This window comes from Danio rerio, chromosome 23 (assembly GCF_049306965.1).
Source record: "Danio rerio strain Tuebingen ecotype United States chromosome 23, GRCz12tu, whole genome shotgun sequence".
NCBI classification, from domain to species: Eukaryota; Metazoa; Chordata; class Actinopteri; order Cypriniformes; family Danionidae; genus Danio; species Danio rerio.
This window is the reverse complement of record NC_133198.1, coordinates 32,382,233-32,395,343: the sequence shown is the minus strand read 5'-3', so window position 1 is coordinate 32,395,343 and position 13,111 is coordinate 32,382,233. Positions and strand designations below refer to the sequence as shown.

The 13,111-nt window shown below is 33.9% G+C and overlaps 1 protein-coding gene across 51 annotated transcripts in view; it reads left to right on the top strand.

Moving 5' to 3' along the window:
- kif1b (kinesin family member 1B) overlaps positions 1-13,111 on the top strand; it is a 109,687-nt gene that overhangs the window by 50,526 nt on the left and 46,050 nt on the right. For 25 of the 51 annotated variants that reach the window (XM_009296828.4, XM_073938156.1, XM_073938149.1 and 22 more), the window contains 8 exons: positions 1,824-1,957; positions 5,578-5,657; positions 5,931-6,006; positions 8,565-8,644; positions 9,553-9,659; positions 9,874-9,957; positions 10,294-10,474; positions 11,331-11,403. In XM_009296828.4, coding sequence (XP_009295103.1) covers positions 1,824-1,957; positions 5,578-5,657; positions 5,931-6,006; positions 8,565-8,644; positions 9,553-9,659; positions 9,874-9,957; positions 10,294-10,474; positions 11,331-11,403 — 815 coding nt within the window. Of the gene's footprint in view, positions 1-28; positions 98-1,745; positions 1,958-5,577; positions 5,658-5,930; positions 6,007-6,172; positions 6,236-8,103; positions 8,167-8,564; positions 8,645-9,552; positions 9,660-9,873; positions 9,958-10,293; positions 10,475-11,330; positions 11,404-13,111 lie in introns of all 51 variants that reach the window. The other 26 variants (XM_073938153.1, XM_073938144.1, XM_073938135.1 and 23 more) reach the window with 5 other exon arrangements.

The window sequence follows — 13,111 nt, the reverse complement described above, 5'->3', positions numbered from 1 at the left end:
TTATGTGCCATCTAACTGTTCCTTGCAGGTGACGATATTAACGATGTTAAAACGCTGCTAAGTTCACAAACTGAAGCAATGCTCTATCGGAGAAAAGGTGCATCTTTTCATCCTATTTCATTAACAGAATAGCAGTTTCAATGGTAGTGTAAGTTACCTTAGCATTGCGTAGCTTCAGTTTTTTTTTATTTTGCTGTAGTCCAAGTGCTTCCTTTCCCATCCCTGTTCTCCATATCCTCAGTATATCTTTTTTTAAGAGCTGCAGAAGTGAATCCGAGCACAGACTGTTATTTGGGTTTCTATCTGTCTGGGAGTTCTTGATATGCGCAGAGGGATGAACACACACTGTGCTTTCTACCGCTACAACCATATGGCACGGCGAAAGCAAATATTTGAACTTGACTGAAATGCTTGGCCATGGTCTGTGTGCGCTAGCAGCCCGATTGCATCTTCTGAACGCATGAACAGTAATGTAATGCAGTGCTGTTATGCCGCCATGTTGGCCTAGTTGCTTCAGGAGAGACTTTTCAGATAAATGAAGTGGGGAAAAATCCAATAGCGTGAATGTAAAGCTCGAGTGAACTGCCATAAAGCTCCCTGGGAGAGGTTTTGTAAAGCACACTCCGCTCCTAGTCAGCGTAGCTTTACCAAAAGGGTGTTTTTGAAGAGTTGTTATTTTGGCTGTCGAAACATGGACAGCATCATGATTTTGGGAATGATGTGCCGCATGGAAAGTACGATTTCTAGCTCGTTTCTGCAGCATGTGAACATAAAGCTCTTCCACCACCCCAAGCTTCCCCTCTCCTGGTTTGTGACCTTTATGCAATCCTGTCCACCCCAACACATCGCTTCTCTTCTATCCAAGAAGTGATGTCATTTTTCACCCAGGTCAAAATCTATTTAGATTTAAGTCATGTGATTTATTAGTAAAAGTGGATGTTAGCTAGACTGCACTGTCTGACTGACACTCTTTGTAACATAGTAACATAATTTCTGATCAAATAAATGCATGTGTATTACAGCGACTGATTTATATAATTAGCAATTATAATACAATAATAAAATGAATTAATATATGTATAATGTCCTATATCATGTTTTGAATATTTGACTCATACATTTTAAAATCGACAAGTTTAAAAATATTAATAATTATAATATTGAAAATCGTAAGCATCCATCTACCTACCTACCTGTATATCTGTACTGTATATCTATCTGTATGTCTGTCTGTCTGTCTGTGTGTTATACATTCAAGTCAAAATTAATGCTAAATTATATAACAATATATCATTTTTCAAGTATGTATTTTAAAAATAATGAGCAAATATTTGGAAAAAAGTAACATTTTTGATTTGTCTTATGCTAAATTTAGTATAATTTATGTCAAAAGTGGAAAAAGTTTAAGTACAAACATAGGAGACAAAACGCTATTAAATTCCTTACACATTTTCTAAAGCAGGTTTTGATGTTTTCTTTTCAATGATATTATTTCCTGGAGAGAGTCCAAGAGTCCAGACACATAAATCCTTTTCTATGCAACGACCTGAGGTGAAAAATGTCAAATCTGACTGTGACTGGTGTGTTTGTTTGTAATCCTTTTGTGAACTGTGTGTCTTACATTGCTCTTTCCTCCTCTTTGTCCTTTTTTTCTCTCTCTTATCCTCTCTGTCACATTTCTGTCTCCACCACTTTCGCTTCTTCCTCCTCTTCCTCGCGTCGTCTGTCTCTCCTCTGTGGCTCAGACCTGAAAGATATACACAACAATAAGCATAGATACTTGCTTGCCTCAGAGAACCAACGGCCTGGCCATTTCTCCACAGCACCCATGGGCTGTCTGACAGCCTCTCCATCTTCAGGCTCTCTCTGCAGCCAGGCAGGCCTACAGTCCGTCTCCAGCATCCAGGAGCGCATCATGTCCACGCCAGGCGGAGAAGAGGCCATCGAGAGGCTCAAGGTACACACAGACAAAAGAAGAATCAAGTGCTTAAGCAGAAATAAAATGTCCTGGTGTCGCAAAGGTTTCCTCTTGAATTCATCAAAACTAATTAGAGAACAATGTGTAATAAGATAACGGAGGTGCTTCAGGCACCTGGTGACCTTTATTATTCAAAATGTGCTGCTCAAAATGATTAGCATGTTCTCATAAATATGTATGCTCCGCTACAGATCACCATGGTAACCTGGGAGGTATTTTAAGGACTTCATCTGTGCGGTTATGCTTTCGTTTTGACAGATTGGGGACTGATTTAATGATGTCTGACAACACCTGTGGATTATTAGGAGTACTGAAATGTGTTAAATAAGTATTGGATATCAGTAGAAATTGTCAGAAATTGAATCAATCTGATACCAAAAGTTCTGAGTATTGGTCAGTACATTTTTTTTGTTGTGATCAACATTTTATTGTCTTTAGATTAACAAAATAAAAGACAAACAAACAAACAAACAAACAAACAAACAAACAAACAAACAAACAAACAAACAAACAAACAGGGGAGGGGGAGCAACAGACAAATCAATATTTTTCAATCTGAAAGAAGAGAAGAAAACAAAAACACCTTTACATGGTCATTCCTTTATATATGCTGGAAGAAAAACATTGTCATGCATGAATAGGTCAGTACATTTTTTTTAAACAAACCAAATTTAAATATATTATTATTATTATTATTTTTTTTATATTATTATTATTATTATTTTTTTGTAAAATCAGGTTTTTTTGTCCCTCCATTGAAGTGTATGCAAATAAAATAAAAGGCTAAATGAAATGTGTTCGTCATATAAAGAAATCTGGTCTCCTCCAAAAACTTTTTTTAAACCAGTTCATTTATATTTTTTTTCATATGGATTTATCTATTTATAAATGTAAAATGATCTTAATATAAATGTACAATTTATCCATTATGTGCTCTGAAGGTGAACAAGCTCTCTGGGTTTACAATGACTCGGTGCTGAGTAAATGATATGTTTATTTGAATATTCAACATTAAAAGGTAATTAAACGTGAAATTATATTTGCTGCTTTTAATTTTATATAATGCAGTTGAATATATTAGTTGATTAAGTGGTTCATTTATGGAGACTCTGTAAATGTGTGCAATAGTAACGGAGAAAAAAAAAAGAGGGAAAGTATACGTGGCTGCAGCTTCTAGGCTTTAGTTTCCATGGTTACGGCAAGGGGCTCGCACCGGTGACGTCAAACTCCGACGCATTTCTGCAGGAAATCAGACAGAAATAGACAGCCTCTTTGTGAATTAGCTAAAAATGTGGACGTATGATTAAAAGTGAGCGCATCCTTGACCTCAATCAATAATGTAATCAGATTGTTGTTCCAGTGTGATTCATATTAAAGACAGTCACTTGCAAATATAAATTACAGGTCTGGTATATTTATATAAAGGTCTGATAACATTTCCTCCAAATTCCAACTAAAATGACTGTCATTTAAAGCATTTTTATCAGTAGATGACAGTTGTTCAAAATAGTTTTTTTTTGTTTGTTTTTGTTTGGTGGTTTCACCAGACCTTGATATCTTAAGTTTTCTGAACATTAGTGATGTTGTCTAATAAGAAATAAGAAAAAACTTCTGAAAACATGGCACCTTCTTTGTTATTTTGTGTTAAATATGCACTAAATGACAGCATTTCTTAGTTTTAATTTTAGCAGAAGTGTCATCAGTAGTATACAGTAGTTTATATGTATAAAATGGTTCTACTCAAAAGCATAATTGCAAATCATAAATCCGGAGAAATGTTTAAAGGTATAGTTCTCCCAAAAATGAACATTCACTCACTATTTACACTATTTACTCACCCTCAAGGGTTATTTATTATGTTGAACTCTAAAGAAGATATTTCAAGAAAGCTGAACAATAGTTAATTCAATAGTTACAGATATTCAGCTTTCTTCAAAATGTCTTAACTGTATGTTTAAAAGTGCATCACAATAAGACTGATTAACTGCATTTTTACTCAAATAAATGCAGCTGTTATGAGCATAAAAAACTTCTTTAGAGATTATAATTGAGTTGTAGTAGAATACACATGTCACATATAAGGATAACCCAGTTTTCCCAGCTCCCCGCGGTGATCTGCGTTTCTCAGAAGAATCCGCTCACAGGTTTAAAGAAGCTACAGTGTTAGTTTCTCCATGAACAGATGGCAGGGGTGTTAACCCTTTAGGAAGGATCTAGGGGGAGCTTCCTGTACCTCAGAACAGATGGTTCTGGTCTTCCTCTTAGCCAAGGACAATAAGGACCAGACACAATAGAGGAAAACCAGCTTTGGACTTCCTGTATTTAACGCTTTTCGTTACTTTTGACCCCATGTCTCATTGCGCACTAGGTAATAATGGCCTGGCTTTGCCCTTTTAGCCATAGAAAGCTTAAATTTATGGCCTTCCCACCACTTGCTGTGTCTACTTTAACGTATTTACTGAGCAGAATAAGCCTCTTAGTATCACACACACACAGGTCAGGCAGGTCATAATGGCAAGTATGTGGGAATAATTCACACCAAGGACAGTAACTTAATGATAAGGGATAGGTTTAAAAATGATCTAAAATAAAAAGAAAAACACCACAACTATAAAATATGAAATATATAGTAAGAATGACTTTCAGAACAATTAGATACTAGATACCAAGTTATAGATTTGGAAAAAAATACATCATAAATGGGATTATAATGAATATCAATTGCAGGATTTTATTTTTAAATTTGAATAAGAACTTCTGTTCATCAATTTAATGTTTTGCTTACCTCACAGTGAACTTAAGTTTCATAATTTCCGGAAAAATATTAAGACGTTTAAACTCAGCATTAGCAATAATAGCAATAAATATGCACCAAATCATCTTAAGTGCCTGGCAAAATTAAACCCATCCAAAATAAAAGTTTATTTTTCACATAATATATTTGTTTGTTTTATTTATTATATATATGTAATACACATACATACCTAAAAGCAGAACTTTACAAAGAAAATGTGCTACATAGATAATTAGATTTAAATATTATTCTTATATTTATATTTTATATTTATTTACATATTTATTTTATATCAATATATAAATGAACATTTTTTTTAAATTATATAGATACATGTGTGTATTTATATGTACGTAATATATGTGTGTAATGTGTATATTTATTATTTCAATTTTCAAAATATTTTTATTTTTGAATACAATTCTTTGTGATTAATCCATGCCTAATACTACATACATTTTTAAAGGGCAATGTGTCAATGAAGATTAAAGTAAAAATGCTACAAATTCTAAATTCTCAATACAAAAAATTTGCTATAACATGAGTGAATTGCATTTTTAAATGTCAATATAGAAATTGTCATTTTAAAGTGTAGTAGTAATATTTTTGTTTTGCCTGTAATTATGATAATACGTAAATACAGCTTTGATTTGCATAAAACACTGCTTTTAAACTCTTAAGATCTCAGTTGGACATTTTGATAATATAAACATTTTGATTATAATTCCATCATTTGGCCATCTCAGATACTGTCTTCCACACTATTTTTGTAATATACTGAACGTCTTTGTCTGTGTTCATTCAGGAATCAGAAAAGATCATAGCCGAGCTGAATGAGACCTGGGAAGAGAAGCTGAGGAAGACCGAGGCCATCCGTATGGAGAGGTCAGTGCGGACTTGAGTGCCATCTGGCTCCCTTCCTATTGTCCCTGTGCACATACCCATCATGCCCGTGAGGGGTGTCTGCTCTGTGTCCACATGCTCAGCCAGTGCCAGTCTATACCAGACTCCAGCAGCTGTCAAAATGCACATAACACGCTGACCCCAGTATTAAATAAATATATCCTCCAGATGTCTCTGTGGTTGACTGCTCATAAAAAAGGTGTTGACTGCAATGTCATTTAGCTTGTGTCTGATGTTTCTCTTCTCCCCTCTCAGAGAGGCGCTGCTGGCAGAGATGGGAGTTGCCATACGGGAGGACGGGGGAACCCTGGGCGTCTTCTCTCCTAAAAAGGTACAACATGTGGAAAGTCTTCATCATTAATCAGCATTACTGTCTGCAACACTCACCTCCTCCTTAAGCATTTCTTTCCTCCTATTTCATCATCCATCATTCTTTTTTCCTCCCCATTCTTTTATCTTTTGTTTTTGCTCGCCTCTTGCATTGGAATCTTATTAAGTTTGGTCCTGATAGACCAACGTCACTGTCCATTGAGGACTTTAGTGTTTATTCTTCCAATCAGGTTTGTCAAATTCAAGGGATTTTCTTTTGTAAAAAAAAAAAAAAAAAATTATATATATATATATATATATATATATATATATATATATATATATATATATATATATATATATATATATATATATATATATATATATATTTTATATATATATGTATATATATATATTTTATGTATGTGTGTGTTTCTTTAGCAAACCAAAATAGTTTCTAAGAGGTTCATATTTTCCCATGTCTTTGTTAGTTTTTAGTGTGTGGTAATATTAAATATATGTATGTGTATAGCAAAAACTGATGTTATTGATGCTTAAAATAATTACATACGCTGCAAATTTTTTTAAAATTATAATTAGTGTTTTTATTATTATTATTATTATTATTATTATTATTATTATTAATAGTAATACATTTTAATTGATTAAATTTAATGAATAGAATAAGACAAATTAATATAAGATTAATATTAGTTAAAATTTGAAACCTTAAATATTTCATTTCCCAAGCAATGTTGAATATTTAAAATTCTTATCCACATAATATCTCACTATTATTATTATTGTTATTATTATTATTGTATTATTATTATTATTATTATTATTATTATTGTTGCTGTTGTTGTTGTTTATACATTTTAATTGATTAAAATTAATGAATAAAAAATCACAAATTAATGTCAATATTTGAAACCTTTAAAAAAAAAATTCTAAAGAAGCAATGTTGAATACTTATATTATCCACATAATATCTCTTATGAACAAAAATGTAATTTTTAAATATTACATATGGAACTAAACTATGGGAAAAAATATATTTTTCCTGAGAAAATTAGCATGAATTATGCTATTAGCATGAATAGTAACACAAAAAGATTTTTAATTTAAGTAAACGTAGGAAATGAATGCGCATCCCCTTCAGCATGTTTCATACAATGTGACTAATGTTTACATTGCATGATTCAAGGACAAATGGCTCTCATGAAAATCAGCCATTTTAATTAGACACAAAGCTCTGAGACTAACTGAACCTGTCAGAGCTGATTTAACGTCTTGGTGGATGTTTAAAAGACAAACACAGATATATGTACATGTATACGACCCCTTTTATATCATACTGCATGTAAGCTGCTAAATCTTAATCAGATAGATGAAAAAAAACTGCCACAACCAGTGAAAGATTAATATTCAGACAAGGGAAAACTGAGCTGTAGAAATGACCATCTCCCATGATCTCATTATGTCTGTTTAAAGGGTGTCCGTGGAGTCTTAAAAAGTCTTTAATTTCAAAAACAAGATTTGAGGCCTTAAAGTTTTAAATTTGCTGAAATTTTGTGTTGTAGGTCTTAAATCATTTTAAAGTGGTCTCGTTCATATAAAGCTGGTTAATCTGTACAAACAGAAAGTCGCATTTAATAACTCCATTAAGCAATATGGTTTAATTGTATTGCTTACAAAACATTTAAAAGTTCTATGAATTTATAGATCATATATGTTGAGGACACTGACCTGGACAGATTATTGTAGTTTTTTTAAGCATATACTTTGGATGTTTGTTAAAGGTCTTTTTAAAAACTATCTATTAACTTTTGACACAATATTTGAAATATATAGCGAAATATGAATTTTAATGGAGCAAGTCTGAAATTTATAATGGTAAATTCATAATAGTCTTAATAATGTCTTAAATTTGACTTAATGAAACCTCCAGAAACCTTGTTTTAGTTCTTCCTCCCTAAAGCATTTCAACCCAGTTAGCTCACCTCTAGAAAAAAAAAATCTCTTCTCAGTGTGTGTTTTATTTGTCTTCATATCCATGCTTTCATTCATTCTCTTCTTTTTTCTCTATAATTTTTCTGTCATTTTGGCTCTTAAATAGCTTTTCGTTGAAAGGCCCTGTGAAGTCTATACTGACTTTAATGGGGTGTTTTCACCCAAAAAGGTTGGTGGTGTAATTAAAGCTTACTAGTAGCTTCTAGTCATTTAGCTCCTAGAGGCTCATGTGTTGCTTTATCAAGCTTTGAAAAGGCTACATTTGAAGACTTGCTGTCATTGTAAATCTGAAGACTTTTTTATCTCTTTAAATGGTGTGCATAAGAAACTTTGCTGTTTTATTCAAGATGCTATTAAAGAGTTAACACGTATAACTGTAATCAATGCCAGTCACATATCTCTCTCAATTTTTCTTCTCACTATTTTATTTGGCTAGTACATAGAATTAATGGCAGTAATACAAAGAACCGGTTAGCTTAAACGTCCATAGATATCAGTGTCAGTTGATACGGCTGTTGAATCTTGTCTGAGTTGTGTGACATTCACACTGACCCTGCTTCTCTACAGACGCCTCACCTGGTGAACCTGAACGAGGATCCTTTGATGTCAGAATGTCTGCTCTATTATATCAAAGATGGAATAACAAGGTATGAAATCACTTCAGGATCTGTCAGAAGCTCCCAGAACTGTAGTCTGCACACATGGTGGCTACACATCCAACCAATCGATGTTCCCTCAAAGTGTATGCTTTGAAGTTAGAATTTTATGTGATGCACTTGTCTACTTTTTCTTGTTGTATACACTCATATACCAGGGCTCCAGACTGTGAATAAATAGTTTCATTTTGCTACCATTTTTTTCTGAAAGTTCAACAGTTTCTTTTTGTGATGTTGCACTGGTGCCTTTTACCACTTTGCAACTAGTAAGTGGTCATATTCCATTTTGTATGAAATAGGGCTACTTATTTGAAACTTGTGAGATCCAGTAAACTCTCACTATTGAGTATTATTATAATAATAATACATTAAATATATGGAATGGGTAATGGAATATAATTACAGTATTTTCGTAAATTTTGTCAAATTATTTGTTGTGCAGTTTGATTTGTACTAAATATCTTTATGGTTTCTGTGGTATGTGCTATGAAAAACATTTGAGTTCGATTATAATAGCTGTTTCCATCCAAACGTGTGAATTAGACTTATGCACAAATATGCAATATCACGTAAAACATTTGCGAGTAAAGCACAGTTTCCGTCCTAAGAGTCAAAGAGAACTAAATATTTAATTTACTAAATAATACACTTTAAAATTGAAAAAATACAAATACTTGCTCTCTTTACTTGCATTTATAATAGTTAAATTTAAATAGATCATTGCCCTGTATACCCACAAATAGCATTCTGTTATATATTTACTATTACAAATTATGTGTGTAAACAACTGTCAAACTATATGCTTTCTTCTGAAAATGTGTTGCGCCACCTTGTAACGGCGTTGTAATGTGTCTATTGGAGTATCCCTGTGAATAAAATAAGTGTCTTTGTTTTGACAGGGTGGGCCAGGCAGATGCTGAAAGAAGACAGGATATCGTTCTAAGTGGAGCTCACATTAAAGAGGAGCACTGTATTTTCCGCAGTGAGAGGAATGCCAATGGACATGGTTAGAGCTTTTCTTTTCCATCTTTAGATCTGAAATTCAGATGAAGAATGCCTTTATGCTTTCAGATCAGACATGATTAGTGCATATGAATTAACTTCTTTGTCAAAGATCATCTCCTCTGTTTTACAGTTGTTGTTTTTTACACTTTTACTGAGTGGAAAGTATATATTAGGCATCGCTAATAAAGGTAGTGAATTTTCTTCCATCTCTACAGTGATTGTCACGTTGGAGCCATGTGAGGGATCAGAAACATATGTAAATGGTAAACGTGTGAATTCTGCGGTCCAGCTGCGCTCAGGTGAGTCACTGACAGCTTGCCTGCTTTGCAAGTTTTAAGATCTGCTTTATCATATATAAACAAATACGATATTATTATTTATGAATTATCTGCTGTTTTTTCACTGTAAACGTTAACTATTTTCTGTTAATGTGACATAGCCACAGTTATGCTTATGTGTGGATGCAGTTAAATGCAAATTTTTGAAGCACATGCATAAGCCTGTACACGTGGTTAGAAAAATCCAGCTAAGACTACTGTGCTGCTGTTGTAATTCCTAGCACATGCACTATATTTTAAGGTTGAGTTTGTGATTTCGTTAAGTTGTTCCAATGTATGTTCCTCCTGATTTTTCAGGTAACCGCATTATCATGGGAAAGAACCACGTGTTCCGGTTTAACCACCCTGAGCAGGCTCGCGCTGAGCGTGAGAAGACCCCGTCAGCAGAGACACCTGTAGAACCTGTTGACTGGACTTTTGCCCAAAGAGAACTGCTGGAGAAACAGGGTATCGACATGAAGCAAGAGATGGAGAAGAGGTATGAAGTCCTATGAATTATTTCATGTTATTTAGGGATGCACTTTATAACGACAGCCATAATCATATTGGCTGATAAGTGCTATTTTTAATATTATTATATTATTAAAGTAAGGTCAATGTCTTTAAGCCTATCAATGATGTATTATTTCCACTGGTTAAAGCACCCACCATGAGGGGTTTTATTTGTCACTTGTGTGATGATGCAAAAGCAGACATGTGTGTTAAAAGTGCTAATGCTGCTGGAGATTGTTCATATAACATAGATTTGGCCACAGAAATTAATAGTTAATTACTAAAGAGATCAGTTCAAACTTTTCTGAAGTTAAGGTTTTGAAATAAAACCATTTGTACACTATATTAATTTTTGTTTTGCTTTTTGTGTGTCTGCAATTTTAAATAGCCATCAGTTACTGATAACGGCCAAAATTTCCATGTGGTGCATCCCTTTTTTTGTTAAATAAGATCTCTAGGATCAGTACAAGATTTATAATAATCGTTTGAAAACATTTTGGCTCTTAGCTCAGCCACCTGTGATGAAAATACAAAAAGATTGTAAATAATGTTAAACAGTAAACAGTCACATTAGATTTTCTTTTATCGGTAAAAAAATAAAGAGAGCTTTGGTTCTAGCTTAAAACAGTTTGGGGTTGGAATGCCAACCAAAGCCACCCAGCAGCTACAGAAGATAAAATCAACCTTTTGTGAAGTTTAATCTCTTGGTATAGAGTGTGAGCACATATGAATTGGATTTTTGTAAGAAGGATTTTTAGGATTATACTTTGCCAAAAGAAAATGCATTGAGCGTAAGAAAGAGCAGCTTTTTGATTCAGTGGTCTTGCACTGTATTATATCAGGCTTACAGAAATGGAGATCCTGTACAAAAAAGAGAAGGAGGAAGCGGACCAGCTACTGGAGCAACAGAGACTGGTAAGGCTAAATCTTTACGATAATTCTTGTTTCTTCTGTTGTTTATCAGAGGACCTGTTCTTCCTTTTCAATCTGGCCTTTGTTGACCATCCAAATTTGTGTTAGCAACTATCTGTAGACTGAGGGGAGAGATACCGAGTAAAACAGCCTTTAGTTTTCTACTTGCTCTGCTGAAGTCCAACCAGCACTAATTCTGCACTCTTAGCTCTGACAACTTGAGACTTTTGTGTGTGTCTGTTTGTGAGTGTGTGTGAGAGAGAAACACTTCTCCCAATGCATGGCTGAACCTCTTTGCATGGTAACTGAATCCACTCTGTCTGGATTGAGATAGCAGATGGCCCATTGCTGATATGGACCTATTTACATATTCAGATTGATACAGCAAGAATTTCCCATTCAAATTTCCACTTCGCTCTCATAGATTTGAGATAACTGTAACGTTGCAAAACAGCATTAGTAGAAGAATACCAATTGGACTTGTATATAATTGGTCATTTCTGTCTTATGAAATGCATTGTTGTGTAAGGCATTGATTTGCCTTGTACCAGTTATAGACCCCATGAAATCCAAATAGAAGTTGTATGGCTTTATTGAAGAAACAGAGCAATCTGATAAATATGTATTTTAGACAGTCATTTTGTCTAATTTTGTAGTCATTTTGAAATCATTTAATAGTAATAATTAAATAAAACTTTGAATTTATTCTAATACCTCCTATGTTTAGTCAACTTAATGTAATGCTATAAAACAGATGTTCATACTCCTGCATATAGTATAACAAGCTGTTTTCATATATGATATTTTTCGGATAATTACATTTTTTTCATTTGTTTACTCACAGAGAAACCATCATATTTGGTGGTCCCTGATATCATACTACACTTATAAAGCCATTTCATGGGGTCTTTATAAAAATGCTCCTTTCCTTTGGTTTATTCTGTATGCTGCTTTTGCATGGATTGTTTTCGTAGCATGTTTAACTGATTGATTTACACGGTACTTAGTACCCCATTTAGTATTTGCTGCTGAGCACTGAACAGTGTTGTTAAAGGTGTTTTATTTACCCAAATAGATTTGATTTAATCTAAGTTTGTTGGTTTTCTCAATGCAATTGCTGATATTTCCAATGCATTGTTGCCATAACCCAAGATTTCTGCTGTAGTTGATGAAGGCTAGTGACAATGTGGTTTCTCATTGACGTCTGTAGCCTTGAGTCATGTGTCTGGCCAGGCACAGGGCATGCTATATAACACAGCTATTCATGTTGGGGGTCTTAATCAATGATGACAAGCTCTCCAATGCTCCGATGGTCTCATCCATATAATTTCATATACAGAACCACACAGTTATCACGCACTGCACTGATTACACAATCATGATTACATGGTCGCCAGCTGTCTCCTCTGTTATTTGACTTTGTGTTTTTTGCTTTTTTTTTTAATTGTCCTTATTTTACTTGACCTGGAAAATGAGAAACTGCATTTTCTCTCAACTAACCTCTTAACTGTAGTGGATGAAATCAATGCTTTTAACCTCCTCCGAGCCTGTCCTTTCTCTGTTTTCTTCTCTGTACTGACCTTTTAATAAACACGCAAGAGTCTAACCCACTGCTAGAGCTAGAAACACTCTAAAACCATATCTTCTCTATCAAGGACTTCATATGAGGGAATGAAGCCAAACTCTTCAGGCTTTGCTGCATGCCACTGAA